General features: G+C 42.2%; 1 protein-coding gene across 4 annotated transcripts in view; it reads left to right on the top strand.

Annotated features, from left to right (window-relative positions):
- Positions 1-16,141, top strand: part of ank1a (ankyrin 1, erythrocytic a) — a 44,143-nt gene extending 28,002 nt beyond the window's left edge. The window contains exons 38-44 of one of the 4 annotated variants that reach the window (XM_034148617.1): positions 460-609; positions 6,161-6,812; positions 6,943-7,291; positions 9,406-9,489; positions 9,786-9,938; positions 11,103-11,201; positions 12,399-16,141. In XM_034148617.1, the coding sequence (XP_034004508.1) occupies positions 460-609; positions 6,161-6,812; positions 6,943-7,291; positions 9,406-9,489; positions 9,786-9,938; positions 11,103-11,174 (1,460 nt within the window). In that variant the 3' untranslated portion in view covers positions 11,175-11,201; positions 12,399-16,141. The other 3 variants (XM_034148614.1, XM_034148616.1, XM_034148615.1) reach the window with 3 other exon arrangements.
- Positions 16,142-16,285: the final 144 nt, after the last annotated feature.

Genomic DNA, 16,285 nt, shown 5'->3' with positions numbered 1-16,285 from the left:
ACTGGGCGTGAACATTGGTTCTGCTTTAGCTTGTTTAAGTCAGCTGAAGAGGCCATTTTTCTTCTTGATCAGTAAGCTAAAAGCTAAGGTTTGCTGGTTAGCTTACTTTGAGTCTAAAGTGACACTGTCTAAACTCAGGTTGTGCATCAAACTGGCAAACCCGGTGTTCTGACGTGAACACAATCTAAGGGAGAGAGGGATTTCGCCATCTAGTGGCTGAATCTTATTAATGTTATTAATTGCACCTTTAAGTCATTAAGACAGGTGAGAAAACGTTTAGACATAGAACATGTATCACCTGAATCTTACCTGCCTCTCAGGGCTTACCTCATTTACACCTCTTTAACCCAATTGAAGGCAGATTGTTGTAATGGTGTTGCTGTTTGTCCTGGAATCCCCCCATCCCCTCCTTCTCTTTTCCGTTGTCTGCTTGTTCCCCTCCTCATGGGTCTTCTGCAGTGGAGAGCTTGTACGCAGCTCTGAAGAGTATTGACCGTATGGACATAGTCAACATGTTGGAGGGCCAGCCACCGCAGCCTGTGAGACAATCCCGGGACCTCAGCAGACGTCGACACGATATAGACAACCTCTCCCCTGGTATGACCAATGGTAAGTTCCCTTCCCCAAATTCCACAGTGCAGCCCCTTCCCCCATGTCCCTTTTGCTTTGATGCTGAGCCATCTTTCAAATAAACATACCACCTCGCTCCCTATTATCCCTTGAAAGTAAAGTGTGTTTCCCTCTTGATTTTGACTGCTGTCCCTTTGTCCTATCATGTATTCCCCGGTGATGCCGTTGTGAATGAAAGCTGCCACAAACGTCAAACTTTTGCAGGACAACATGCAGAGGGACTCAGGACACTCCTACTGTGCTACAACCTCTGTAGTGCCTTTCGTTATGCATTTCTCTACGGATTCATCAATATGATGGGAAGTAGAGTGAAGTATACAAAAATAAATAAACTGAATCTCTAGAGTTTGCATTAATCCCATTACTTAATAGCCTTTGAGCAAAACACCTTACAGATAAGTTAATATTTATATCATCTAATTTTTAGTGTTATTATTGTTGTCATTTTTGTTAATTTGTATTTTCATGTCAAATAATTAGATTATTCAATATTTGATGTGCTTTTATAGCATTAAGAGGGCTTACATTTTAGAGTGAAATGTTATTAAACAACACATTGTCATACATGATCAGTACAGTAGATCAAACTGTAAGTATAGCCTAGCTTAACTGACCTCCTTACCAATTGTCAGTCCTCAGTCTTTTACTCCTTTTCCTCATGGTTTCCTTCACACATGCATACTCTACATCTTATTGACTCCATTTTCACCTCTGGACTGGTGTGAGCTCCCCTTCTTTCTGGACTGGCTTCTCCTCTCTGTATCCAGTGCAGACGATGAGTCAGTCTGACAGGTGACAGGAGTCCTAATCTGTGAAAACTGGAGCAATACTTGGAGATGTAACAATGCATAGAAATATGACCATGAGGGTCAAAGGGTGAAAAGGGAGATGTTCAGATCACAGCTGCAGTGAATCTGATGTAACCGTATCTGTCTTGTCTGTCTATCTGTCTGGCTACCTGCCTCCCAAAGGCCTTTCCTGCTTTGACGTTCTGCGTAAATATGTAGCGACGCTTTGAATACCTGGATATTGTGTTTTCGGCTAACCTCACAATGATCACAGTGATGGGTTTCAAGAGGTTTATGATTTACTGTTCAGATTAAGTATGTCCCAAAGGCACAGAGATAAAGTAGAATCTTTAATCTTTAAAAGTAGACTTTTTTAGGCAATACATGAAGTGATTTAATGAAGAAATTCCTCCGTTTAATTAAGAAATAATTAAATCAATAAATCAATCTAACCAAGAAAGGAAAAAATAAGTCTATAAATGCTCGAAGGAATTGCAAATGACCTCAAGGCCACGTCTTTAGAATAAATATTGTGGCATTTTTCAACTTCCTTGTGCATTAGATTTTAATTCTCATTTTGCATTAATGTTTCATTCCTTAATTTATTCAAAAAATTATTTTGTTCAGTTCAGATAAAAAAACGTTTTACATTTTGGGAAATTTGCAAATTTTCTAGATGAGAAAGATCCATACCACTGTCATATCTGTGTGGTAAATATGAAGCTACTTCTGCTAGCCTCTGGTTAGTTTAGCTTAGCATAAAGACTGAAAAGAGATTAAAACCGTTATTGTGTCTCGTCCACGCTAGCTGCTTTTGTGTAGCAAAAAGTTAAAGCGTTAGTTGACTTTCAGAGGTGCTGGTAGGTGGATGTTTGATCTTTAGACGGAGCCATTCTAGCTGTTTTCCTAAAGTCTTTGTGCTAAGCTAAGCTAACCGCTGCTAGCAGTAGCTTCAGTCATCATCATTATGAAAGTGGCATCGATCTTCTCACAACCCTTTGCAACAAAAGCACATTATTGTATACCCCAAAGTGTAGAACTGCTACTTAAAGTCAGGTTCAGTTCTATAATGTTTTTTAATTTTAGGAGTTAAACAGAAAAAGCTAGAGTAGACCAGAGAATAACTTACAGTAGCCTTCATATCTTTCTCTGACTTTTCCTGTCTTCCCCTCTTTTTTAAAAACAATGTCTTTAGGATTTGACTTATCCGTATCATCATAGTTCTAGTGCACCTCTTTTGTAGGTAAGCACATTGTGAGGGTTTATTCTAATCTACTTCACTTTCTAGGTTAGTAAACATAACAAATACAGTAGATCATGATTCAGGAAGACCTATTCTTTAAGACCTTTGTTTTAGGACATCTAAATTCTCTCTGCCTGTGGCTGCATGTGGAGAAGTTTGAGTCTTTTTAGGGCTAATGTTGAATGTCCTTTTGGGAGCCCTGTTTTCATTCCCTGTGAATCTGTCCCTCTCTCTGTGTTTCTCTGGACATGTCATCTGCAGCCTAGCCGCCCTACTCTTCCTCCTTCTCACTCCTCTCCGAACTCTGAACTCATGCCAACCTCATGTTGACCTCTGACCCACATCTTTATATTTTTCCTTTTTTTTTGGCGACTAGTCGTGCATTTTCTTTATTTTTGTGCTCTTGAAAACCCCACCTTTTTAAGTGTCCGCTCTGTGACCGATACACCTCACACAGACTTTGTACTCAGCACCCACTGGGAGGGGGGAGGTGACCCTCGCTCTCTATCGCTGTTTCTGTCTGTGATCATCCCCCTATTTTATATTCCTCTCTTGCTGCCCTTTTCTATTTTATCCTACTCTGTCCTTCCCTCTTCTCCCATCCCTTCTTCCCCTGTCCTCCTGCCTGTCTGCATGTGCATGAGGCCGACTTTCATCGCTCATCCCCCTTGTGTTTGCATGAGACACTGGGATGAGGGGCAGGAGTAACACTGGCTTGTTGGAGATGTCGACTTAAATGCTGCATTGGCCTTTAATGCTGCTTGACCAACAGACATGTGTTTTTGCATGGCATGCATACTGAGAATGACTAGTCTGTCTCTTCCTCCTCAGGGATCTGTCCCATAGGGAGTAAAAAAGGCCACAAACCTTTTTTGTGAATTTGCGTCTGCTCTCTTCATGTATGAATGTTGTGGTTGTAAACTGTGTCCATCTGATTACGGTAGTTATTTTGTGCAATATATACGTTTTAAATGTCTTTGTGGGTGTTGTTCGAGGGTCAATTTTATATTGTCCCTTCCCTTATTGTAAATGTGCTTATTATTTAATGTGAGCTCATCTATAAGTCTATGTGTGTGTATCAGTGTGGAGCGTCTATATATGTGTTTCATGTTATATAGGCTACCGTAACTGTTTTGTGTCCTCCATATACATGTGTGACCAGTGTATCAGTATATGGACAAAATAAGTATACTTCCTTTACATGTACTTTAACGCTTCACTGCTATTTTTTTCTGTACTTGTGTATTTTAATCAGTGGGGTCAGGCAATCATTTTTCCTACTTCACACTTGCCCACTCCCTTCATTTTTTTCTTTCACCATCATTGCCTCATCTTCTAACGTGGAGAGAGGGGACTGACAAACTCTTTCATTATCTAATTCATAACAGACAAAATGTCATGTTGTAGTTTGTGTGGTGTCACCCAAACACACTCGTAACACAACATAGATGTTGATATATTATAGTCTGTCTTTCTATTTTATAAACAGACTAAAAACAAATATATTTTTTAATTCACACATGATCCTTCACCTCATAGAGAAATACTTACTACTACAGTTGTTACTCTTACTTCTAAAATAGACTTGGTCATGTTCCTCAGATATACAAACAATTTATACAGAAGTTCATCTTCAAGTATTTGAAAATAGGAGATCGGTTTCACTTCTTTGTAATTAGATTTGAAATATATTATTTAAGCTCTAACCAGCAGCTTACTGTATAATACTATTATTAAATGCAGCATTTAAGGTGCCAAAGGGCAATCAAGCGTTTGTGATTAAGGCCCCCTAATCTTTCAAGGATCCTGTTGTCCTATTATTATTTCCAAACGTAAACTCTTTACTCATTATCATTTTTCTGTGTTCAGGTATTACAATTAGATATACTGTCAGCAATGGATGTCATAGGAATCCAGAGTCATTGCTGTTTTACGGCAGATTTTTGTGTTTTACCTTAATAAACGAAGCACAAAATGAACAATGTAAAATATAAGATTGCTAGTTTCCACAGACACACCGACAGAGGGGCTGAAAGTAGGACAAGAGGTCCTTCTGGCCGCTTGGTGTCACAAATATCTCCTGCACACTCAGCAGTCCTCAACAGAAACACTGCCAACCATGAATCAAGTTACACCCCACAGCTCTGCACAGCTTGAGAATGAGAATACACACACACACACACACACACACACACACATCTCTCTCTCTGTCTCTCTTATCTACATACTCTGCCCTGCACAACATCTCCTATTTCATCGTCTGGTTAATGTACTTCCTGGTAAGACATCCCGTAGTGTTACAGTCATTGTGCCACTCACACTTTAGTTAACCTACATTCCCATTAATCATTTACTTAAACTATTCAACATTTTTTAAGTTATCTATTTAGCATGAAATAAGGCGGATACAAGGCATATTGTGTATATAGTGCATTCTTCATAGTTTTCAACTGGATTTATCTTCCCTTATATGCAATGTAAAGTTACTATCTCAATAAAAAAAAACATTCCTGCTGCTGTGACACTGTGCTCTATCATGCCAGGTCTGCTTTTACAAAGAGAAAGATATTGTCACAAAGGGTGTTCAAGACAGTTGAAGGAGTGACCTGAGTCCAAAGCCCATTATCGATGTGCAGTTTTTCTAATTGATATAATTGCACTTGAAATACTCATTCAAATCAATGTTTGAGGCAGCCACCATGTGACTTTCACATCAGAAGGAAAATCAAGTGTATGTGTTTGCATATATCAGCAGTACCTTACGTTATATGTTTATATAGCTGTGTTACATTGAATGTATTATAATAAATATGTGTCAATATGAGTGCAAGCAGCTGGGTGGAGTGAGCTGATGTGTGTGTGTGAGGAGAGAATGAGATTGCCTGCGTGCATGCTATCCAGCCTGACAATGATATTAACCTGCCTGTTTTTCCGAGTGGGTTTGAATGCATGCATATCTGAGTATGAGTGTGATCGTATGAGAGTGAGCAAGTGTGTTTACGGCATGTGTATGTGTGTCAAGTGTGCGTCCCTGCTGGACAGGTGTGTGTCATCGCCCCGGGTTTGGGGCAGAGGCATTGATTCCTGACAGCTTCCTGCAGGTGGCAGCCAGCAGAGCAGCATCAGTCACTGCTGGGTCCAAAACAAAGTGTCAGTCAGTGTGTCCGGCTGTGTCTGCTGCTGCTGCCGCTGCTGCTCTCACAGTCAGCGCTGGCTGGGCGAGCTTGACAAACCCTCTTCTAAAAGCTGCCCTTGCTCTCTTGTCCTAAGCTCCTTGCACCTTTATTCTAGCTCCTATTGTCTTGGCCCTCCCCTCTCTCCTTCCCCACTTCTCTCCCATTTGTCCCTTCAGCCTCCTCTACTCCCCCACTCCCCCCTAGTTCCCCAGCTCCTGGGCAGGGGAGCTTACCCCCCTCCCGTGGTCCCGGTGCTGTGGGGGTGAGGTGGGGAGCGAGGCGGGGGGCCGGGTGTCAGTGTGCCTCTCTCTGTCTCGCTCCAGGTTATGGGCTCGTGCAGGACGAGCTTCTCTCACCGGCCTCCATGCAGTACAGCCTGCCCTCCCCGCTGGGCGCTGAGCCTTACTGGCAGGAAGTCTCCAGTCTGGACTGTGCACCTATTGCCACCACAGAAGAAGACACCCTCATGGAGATGTCTGATGTGCAGGTGTGGCCAACAGGCAACAGCCCGTCCCTGGTGCCTGTGGAGGATTCCTCGCTGGAGTGCAGCAATGCTGACGATTCAGAGGGTCTCCTGGGGCTGCCGTACGGAAGTCTGGGTCGGCCGGCCAGTCAGGCCAGCGCAGCCAGCGGAGGGGGTGGGGTGCTGAGTGGATCCATTGAGCTGCCCGAAGACGATTCAGAGATGGGCGTTGAGTCACTCAGCACTGCAACACCAGCCTCGATTGTGGGCACCATCGCCGGGATCAATCTTAACGGGCTGAACAATTGTCAGAGGTCAGGGGCAAGTTCGGAGGTATCAGCAGTCACAAGTACGGCTGGCGGAGATGGAGCTGGAAGAGGAGGAGGAGGAAGAGGAGGAGGAGGGACGGGCTCAGAGGAAGGGCTTTCTCTTGTTGCAGGACAGCAAAGGGTGTATGCTCGGCTGAGTGAGTCACCTGGTCTGAGCTGTGTTGCAGACCGGAATGGAGACAGGTGAGTTAGTGGTGAACAGATTTGTCTTTCTTACAAAGGAGGTGACCGCTAAGGGGTTATTAATAGTAGTTTAACGTAAGCATACACATTACATGTACCATCTCCACATTGATCCACTCTCCCCTTCCAGGTCAGGTAATGGTGGAAACGGAGGTGGTGGAGGCTCTTTCCTTTCCTACCTGCAGGAACAGTCAGGCCCGGGGTGGATCCCTGTCACTGACCCTACACAGGCCTGGGTGGGCACGCAACCTAAACCCAGGCAGGCCATGGAAGGCATGATATCATCAGTATGTAACGCTATGGATGGAGACCCGTCCCACGTGTCCCAGGAGGCCTTACTTCAGCCGGTGAGGGACATGGGGCACTCGGAGATCTTACGAGGGCACTTCAGAGGTACCCAGCCATTTGAGAAGGGTTTGGGCTTCCCGCACAGGGTACCAGAGCTGAGGGCCTGGGATGACGTGCGCCTGAAGGAGCAGGTGAGTGTGTCATTCATCCCATACCAAATAAGAGGCATGTTACTGTGTACTGTGAAATGTTATACGATTTGTCACTTTGTAGGGAGCGACACATGAGACTTGAACTGCTGTAATGCAATGCCTATAAACTTATTTCAACATTAAACAAATCAGATTTAGATTAGATTAATGATAAATCCTAGAAAAAAACATCAAACATTCATACACACTCACACACTCACACACTCACACACTCACACACACACACAGTCTAGGGCCTAAGATGGGCACAAACAGTCGGGCCAAATATAGCAAACATTCTCACTGTCCCACTCATGTTACATGATCCCCCCCCCCACCCCAAACATTTCCACGTGTTAACTTACTCTGGCTCTCAACACTGACAAAATCAGCTGTAAAACTGTACAAGAGCAGCAATGAAAAGTTCCCTTTAGGGCATTTGTTGTTCATTCTGGTGAAAAAGTCTTTAGATTGGCTTAGTTGCACTTAAGCAAGAGTATAGAGGCAGTGCGTTGCACAATTGTATCTGCAGAGTGATGGTTGTTTGAGAAACTACTGAGGTTTAAGGATTAGAAATAGTTTGTAGTTAAAGTACCTGAAGAAGTCAGGGGACAAGTTTCTCAGTGCTCTTACCACAGCAAACAGAGCAGAGCGGAGAAGCCAGAGGTATTTAAAGCCCACAGATCACATGGTCAGAAAGAGAGAGAGGTGGGAATAGAAGACTCCCAAAGTTGCGTTTGCTTGGATTTGATGTCATTGAGTGGATACTCCTGGCCTGCCTGGGGGAAGGAAAAGGAATAGAGACCCAAGGGAAATGCCCACTGCCACAACTAATGGAGGAAGGACATGAACTACAAACAACCCAACTTTAACTGAACCTGTGATAGAAGGCCGCACGCTGCAGCTGTTGCCTTTTGCGCCAGCTGAGCTGCATTGGAAACAGGACTCACTGAGGGCCTGTATTATCGTGGGTGGTTCTGTGTTGATTTGCCGGGGATCAGAGCGAAGCGATGTGGGCCCTGGTGACAGAGCTCCTCTTCAGCTTCGTGCTGCTGGCCTTCCTGGTCATCAGCTGTCAGAATGTCCTCCACATAGCCAGCGGCTCCGTGCGGTCTGTGCTCACCTACATACATGCTCAGCTGGACCGCGAGCTCGGGGAGGGCGAGGGAGTGGCCGACGAAGAGGAAAACGTCACCACCAGAGTGGTCCGCCGCAGAGTCATCCTCAAGGTACAGGGCGAGGGCTAGAGGACAGTGGAGCCCAATGTGAGGACATGTACATGCAGGAAACAGGGGAGAGATGGTGTTTGGTGAAAGGCTTAAGGAAGCAGTGTATTTGCAGTGATACAGGATAGGTTCATGGTAATAGGGTAAATGGTTGTATAGGCTTTACTGCACTGGAGTGGAGTGGAGTGGAGTGGGTGTAACCAAAGCTGCAGTGAGGATTTACTGAGGACACTCTGTACATGAGGAAACATTGTGTATGGCAATAAGGAAAACTGAATTGAAGGAATACATAATAATTCACCTTCTATTCATTTGTTTCACTTTGACTAACAACAATTTGTTATGCAAATGTTGCTAAAGGTATTTTCTGCTGTTACATATGTATATCGATGATGTTGGCCTCGACACGTTTGGACACTTCCTAATGTATCTCTGTTGACATGTTTTATTCTGGTCTGCACAGGCCGGACTGGCCTTTGTCCTCCTCTGGCTGTAGGAATGCCTTTAAGCTTATATATAGCTCTGTAGACACGCTGCAAATTAGTAGGGGCTATAACAGCATTGACATGATCCTTATCATCTGTAATTATAAATGTCGCTAAGAAACACCACAGATCCCAACTGTCTGATTTACATGCTTCTACAAACAACCCCTCTAACCCCTCACCCCTGTGTCATGTTTCCAGTTAGTGGAGGAGTTTATGGCATGCACGTTATTACACTGCAATGACACAGCCTCTATATTAACTTGCATTAGGGCCATAATATCCTCCTGAGTTTACTTGTGTTCTGTGGAGAGTCATATCTTGTAGCAGTTGCACCTTAATGTTGGAAGTGCAATTGATTTAAAAACATTATTTAAGGATGCAAACCTTTTTATTACCGCAGGGCGATGAGGTTGAAGATCTTCCTGGGGAGCATGTAAGCGAGGAACAGTTCACAGATGAACATGGAAACATTGTCACAAAAAAGGTCAGCCATTGCAACATATTTGTACACTGTTTTCTCAAATTGTTTTTCTACTTTGTCAGTGTCACAATACTCACTCAACATCTCTCCACATAATTGATTATTAAGCTGATAATCAATTATGTTGATGTGTGGTTCATCATAAAAAGTATCACTCTATTACACTGTTTGTATCCACAAATATTTCCTCCATTTCTTTTATATTTCACCAACTCTGTCTTTTCACTGCCTTATTCCCACTCTCTGCCTCCATCCATCACTCTCTCCCACCCCCTTGTGTACATGTGTGTATCTGATAGATTGTGCGTAAGGTTGTGCGCAGAGGGAAGGGTTCAGTTGAGGAGGGGGTTCAGGAGGTGAGCCTGGATGGTTCTCTGCAGGACGACAACGAGCTGGGGCTTGATGCAGAGCAGTTCATGAGCTACGCCATCCTGGGCCGGGACAGCAGCAAGGTGGGCTTCTGATCTGCAGGCAGCTGACCATCTGATGAGGGCCTGTCTGATTTAATGTACAGCTAGTTTATGGGGCTCTGAAGTAAGCTTGAAAGTCTCATCGTGGTATCCCAGGCATTTCCCGACAGTCCTTGAATAACCTGCATGAGCTTCAACACAACAGGCTGAGAACAGTTTATGTGTGTGTCCTTTGATATTATAAATCACGAGTGAGGATTGAATGCAACGTTTGTTTGGTTATTTGTTTGACTGCTGACCTTCTGTTACATTAGTCTTCACCTAAACATTATTACCTCTGCATGCAGGAGGAACAAATTAGTTCCCTTTGCTCTGGTGCTGTTTTCGCTAACAGTTTACCGGTCCATTCAGCCTTTCATCACTGTAGTCATCACTAAGCCACACCTACACTTATCATTGTTTGTTTCATATACATTAATGACTGAGTGAATTGATTGTGGCTCCATGCAGTGGCTATATTTTCCATTTTGTCCCCATCAGTTATCTCAATGACTGACACTTGTCTTTTCTGCCTTCATTAAAGTTTATAGTCCTTCAACTGTGACTGTGTGCTGTATCACTCAAACATGCAAGACTCTCTGTGTCAGAGCTGGGTCAAATATTATTTACAATCTTTTTTCAACGTTACCTGCAAAATGTGGCAGATGATTAGGGTTAAACACATGAAATCAATTCAGAATATTAGGGTCCTTTGTTGTCAAATCCCACCCATCTGAACATGAACAATTAATTGTAAAAATATGTTTGTAAATACTATTTGACGCAGGTCTTCTCTGAAACCCAAAGACTATCTGATGGGCTCTTATCTTCAACTGTCTTTCCAACTGCCACCCAATCACTTTGTCCTTGCTCGATTGTTTATACATAATTTCTTTTTTTTCCCCCTCTGTCCCCTTCCTTCACGTATTTGTTTCTCACATTTCTATTACATCTGTTTTTCCTGTTCATTTCCTGTCCTCTCTTTTCTTGTGGGACTGCTTCTTTCCCCTGTTGTTCCATTTCTGTTTCCTTTCCTCATCTGTCATGTCTCCTTTATTTCACTCTCCCTTACTAATGTTCCCTCAACCTGTTGTTCGGCTCCCTTCATCCCACCTCTTCTCAACCCTTGCACCTCTTCTGCTGCCAACCCCTTCCCCCCTGATGTAGCCCGATTCTGTGGATGTGAAGAAAGGTGCTCAGATAGTGAAATGTGCCAGTCTGCGGAGAGTTAAGCAATGAGGCAGAGTGAGTGCTGCGTCCCTGCAGGTACGGGACTGACCCACAGCGCCTCGTCTGACCTGTGGGCTAGACCATTTAATCCAGTCTCTCTGGGTTAAATGCATCTGAATGTACCTTTTTAATTCAATACTAATGACATGTAACGTGATTCTGGCACAGCAAAATAAATGTTCAGTTTAACAAAGGGTAAACAATTATAAAACACATAAAAAGAACAAGGATTGAAGACTGTCGGATCAGTTGAACAACTCAATTAAAGTCTCAGAAAATGGGGAATTTCCATGAAAACCATTTTTAAATATGTCTTAAATGTAATTGATTGTGTTATAAATTGTCAGCATTAATGCAGAAGTGATACTTTATTCCTTATTCATTTTATTTTTGCAATACCTACCTCCCCGTTTTTACAACCTAAACAATAGAAGTTGAGGCTGCTCGCCTTTGGCAAAATGCTTTACTTTAAATGTATGGAGTTATATTGGTGAGTAAAATCAAACGCATTGGGCACATCATTGATTTTGGTTTGCTTAAATTAAATTGTTCTTTGTGTGATAACAATTTCTCTAAAATGTGTCATTTATGTATTCGTAAAAACTAGTTTATGTGCACTCAATATAATGCCATACAGACAAACGACGCAAGTTTGACGCAAGTAGAGCATCGTTGTTCAGCTATAAATAAGGCCAGTTTATTTCTTCATGCATGCTGTAACAAGCTGGAAAAAGGGTTGGCACAGTGAGCACTCAGCAAAACAAGCAACCAAAAAGGATCTTGTAATGTGTCAGCTCCAAGGTCAAAGCTGCAAAGCCAGTTGCTATCTGGAGCCACTGCAGTGTGTGTGTGTGTGTGCGCGTGAGTGTGTGTGCGCGTGTGCATCTGTGACTTGCCCTTTCTAACATAAAGGCCATGACATTCCTGATATTACTGATACGTCAAGCGACTCCCTACTGAATGTTAAACCACTTCTGCCAACCATTTTTGCTTTAATGCTTCTGCAGAAACAATGTGCTGTTTTATAAAGTATAACATTGATCAGAATTAGAGAGGAATTCAGTTGTTATGTGAGCTTTAACTGTTGGGAATTTCCTATATGGACAGTTTAGCCAAGGCAAATTGAAAGACTGCATATACTCACTTTTGCATTGACTTACTGCAACCTGCATGTCTGCTCCGTAGATTCCTGGTAGGTTGTATCTAAATCAACGTGTTTCCTTGTCTCCACAGAGTTCTCCACAGGATTCAACCCCTTCACCAAAACCATCCTACATGGACACATGACCAGCAGCAGCTGACAGGAGGAAGAACACACATTAAAAGGCAAACAGACAGAAATGAACGGCAACGCCACAACCATAGCGGCTTTGCCGACTATCAGCACGCACTGGAAGAGAAGGATACAGAATTACTCGTAGTTTTTATTACCTTTTTTTTTTTTTAAAGAAACTGGGAAAAAATACATCTACTACTAGGCTAGAAGCATGATTTCGTATAAAACAAAAACCAAACACAAAAAAAAAAAACTAGCAACCAAAATGTGCTTCCTGTTATCTGTATCAGCATGAGTGACTGCTGCTGCATGGCCTGTCTTTATCTACAAATACTGAGGGAATATAGGGGTGGGGAGGGATGGGGAGGACACACTGCTGTATGGGACAGGCATGCAATGTTGGGTATGGTCAATAACTGGCCCGTTTTTAAACCAACGGGTGAAAACTTCATCAGTCAAACTTAAGAAAAGGGGAGACTAAAATACTGAGAAATACATCATCTCTAGGCAACAGGTAACTCCCCCTCCTCTCTCCCACACTCTTCCAGCTAAGAGCCCCCAAACTAGTTTTAAACCTGTCCCAGTGCTCTCAAAGTCCAGTAAAGCTACAACTATCACCCAAGGATATCAGTGTTGTACATAATATCGTATGCACTAAAATGCTCTACGTGACTGTGTGCTACGTGTGTTGTTTATGTTTTAAGATCCTTATGCGATGCCACTGATGCTGCTGTTTCAGGTACATAAGAAATTATTCCCCGTTTCCTCCGTCGGTCTGAACCTATATATTATTCTATATATCCTGAGATCTTTGTGGGTACAAGAACAAGCAAATGTCGTGTCGCTATGCCTGTTTTTAAACGTTGCATTTTTGTGTGTCAGGGTGTTTGTTTCTTTGTGCTTTTCATGTGCTTCAACCCTTTGCTTTTGACATGTCAAACTGTAGAGGGAAGACATACTGTAGGTCAGTTAACTGTACTGTGGGGTTTTCGAGCTTTGGGAGGCTGGTTTCTGCAGTAAACCTGCCTCCCTAACCTTCCCTCATGAGTGGTTTGCCTTGTGGAGAAGGTGAAAAAGAGATTTATGATGAGGGACAGATTAACCTACTCTACTATCCCACTCCTCCGCCTTTTCTTGTCCTCAGTGTGCAGTAAATGTGAGATTTCTGTTAATCAGATGTCTATCTGTACCAAAACCACAATACCCTTACCCTAAATCTTGCCCTTAAAGCCCTACCTCTCCCCCCTCCAGTCAGCCTCTCAGAGTAGATGTAGCAGTCCTGTCCTCCTCCAGCAGGGGGCAGGATCTCACATTCAGCTCGTAGCAGTGTGTGTTTGACCTCATCATGCAGTATTTGACACCACCACACATAAGGTGCACTTATAGACCATCTCACCCCCACCAGTAGATGTCCCTTGATGAGAGTAAAGTCACTGAAATGCTGGTAATAATGTAGCACTGGTTTGACTGGGAAACGGAGTTAGCTGGAGAAAGGAAAGTGTTGGATCGAGGGCCGAGGACGTGTTGAGCTTTCATGTTTGTCTCCTTGGCAATGTTTGGAAAGTAGCAAAGACAGTCAGTCGCCAATCACTGTGATGAGAAACTGTAATACTGACCCGCAACTGTGAGCCTGACCCCCCCCCAAAGCGTTTCTCTCGTTTCACTCCTTTCTTTGGTGTTATGTCTTTTTTTGTCATGATTTACTGTCTTAACTGTACATCAGAAGAAGCAATAACTGCTTTTAAAAGGAAAGGATTGTTTGTGTGCATGTGTTTGAGTGACAGAGAGGATTTTACGATCGCAGATCATGTTCTTCCAAAGCTCAGGCTTACAATCTTTTAATCACAGCTTTATGCTACTCCTCACTCCATGCAGAATGATGTCAGTACATTAGTATTCTACATTTCATCACTTTGCAACATTATAATAAACTGACTAACACTGGGCAAATATTGGTATGACCTCATACCAGCTGACCCATCTGCAAAGTGCCCAGTGTCGGTTTTTTCACTATGAAATGTAGGTATGTTTAGTACTAGCTTTCAAATCTGATTTACATTAATATGCACCTTGAAAGAAATCCTATTGAATGTGTGTTTGTGTGTGAGTGTGTGTGTGTGTGGTGTGTGTGTGATTTTAATATCACATATTCAGTCCTTGATATTGGGACATTTCGAAAGTTGTGATAATATTGCAGGACGTAATATTACAAATGGACAAAGAGCAAAAGCTCTGAGATTATAACTCTAATTCACATATATTTTTTAAAGTTTATTTACCTCAATACGCGTGCCATCTCACATGATATCTGTTATCGACATGCATTTATTTCAAACATTATGTTAGACATTGAATGCTTTCTTGTGGAAAAAATGTCCGTCACAAAAATGTTGCAATAACCACCAATCAAAATGTGTTTGTTTTAGTACGGCTTCACAGCCAGAGATGATGAATGTAAATTCATGGTATATTATAAGTCTTGTTATAAAGTAGTCATCTTTGTGGCTGTGTACACTAGTAGAGGATAGGGTATTAACTCTGTTGTTTCAACTCAGTAACTGCTGTTGATCATCAATATTCATTGCAAACATTCATAGAAACCATGGAATAGAAGAGATTTAAAGAGAGAAACCTAAAATAGGTTTTGGATATTTTTACAAATATCCCTGCATCAGATTTTATTTTTATTTTATTGTGTTTTAAAAAAAGTTTAGATGTCAAAAGAGATTACACAGTAGTGTAATGGTATAACCCCTTATGCACGGTTTGCTCTTCAAGGGCTTATAATTAAGGTATGCTTGGGTTGCTTTCTGAAGCAGGAGCCATTTATGGAGCTGCTGCTGATGTCAGGGTTGAGCTCGGGGAGGGGGGTCGGATGAAAACACACTAAGATGGAGCACTTTCAAGTTCGATGGAACTATTGCGGGAAGGCTTTTAGTGCCTCCGCCGGTTAGTCTTTCAAGATGACAAGCATTTTTCCTCAACACAACCTAACCCTATCTATTTCTGCCCCTTTTACCAAATATAAGACTGAGCCGATTATAAGGCTTCCACATGGTGACAGAGTGAACACAGTTTGAATGGAGGAGTCCAACTAAGTGCAACAGAGGAGGAGTGGTTACATCACAAAAATGAACAATGGAAAGCCCTGCACTGAGGGACAAAGGAGATGATGCCATGCACCAAGTTCATGCAAAAATATTAACTGTTGCAAAAACTAGAGAACACATGTATATTCCTTTAGAATGGATTGAAGACATTATTAACGCAATAGCATATTACTCAATACTAAGGAATGCAACTGCGCACATGCACAGAAAATGTTTTTAAAATAAAAAGGCTATATATATAAAATATATGAAAAAATATATATATATATATTTACTTAGAATGCTATGCACCCTTACTTGTCAACTGGGATTCTAATTATGTTATGGATGTACTTTTATCATCATACAGCTGTAGCTACCAAGAGACTGTTGAGTTCTGGGTAATGCCTGCAACCTGGGGATAAAACAGGGGTCTTGTGGGTATTTTAAACTTTTGTTTTGCTTTTTTTTTATTGTTATGGAGAGTCAAACATGAATTTAAAATATACATGTAAAAGCCTTTTAATCCAATGAAATCCGAGGACATCTATTGACAATTAACTCTGTACACCAGCTCAACATTTACAAAAATTAATAAAGAAATGAAATGTCTTTGCCTACAGTGTATATACTTCTGTGTGAGATGCATGATCCACTCGTGCACGCAACTGCTGATGATCATACTGTAATTGGAACAAAAACAAGTGTTATATGTTGAACTGCTTTAGGCTTTATCATGTGCATACTGCTGCTAT

Source organism: Trematomus bernacchii, unplaced genomic scaffold (genome assembly GCF_902827165.1).
Source record: "Trematomus bernacchii unplaced genomic scaffold, fTreBer1.1, whole genome shotgun sequence".
NCBI classification, from domain to species: domain Eukaryota; kingdom Metazoa; phylum Chordata; class Actinopteri; order Perciformes; family Nototheniidae; genus Trematomus; species Trematomus bernacchii.
The sequence above is the reverse complement of the archived record's forward strand: the minus strand, read 5'-3'. Positions and strand labels throughout refer to the sequence as shown.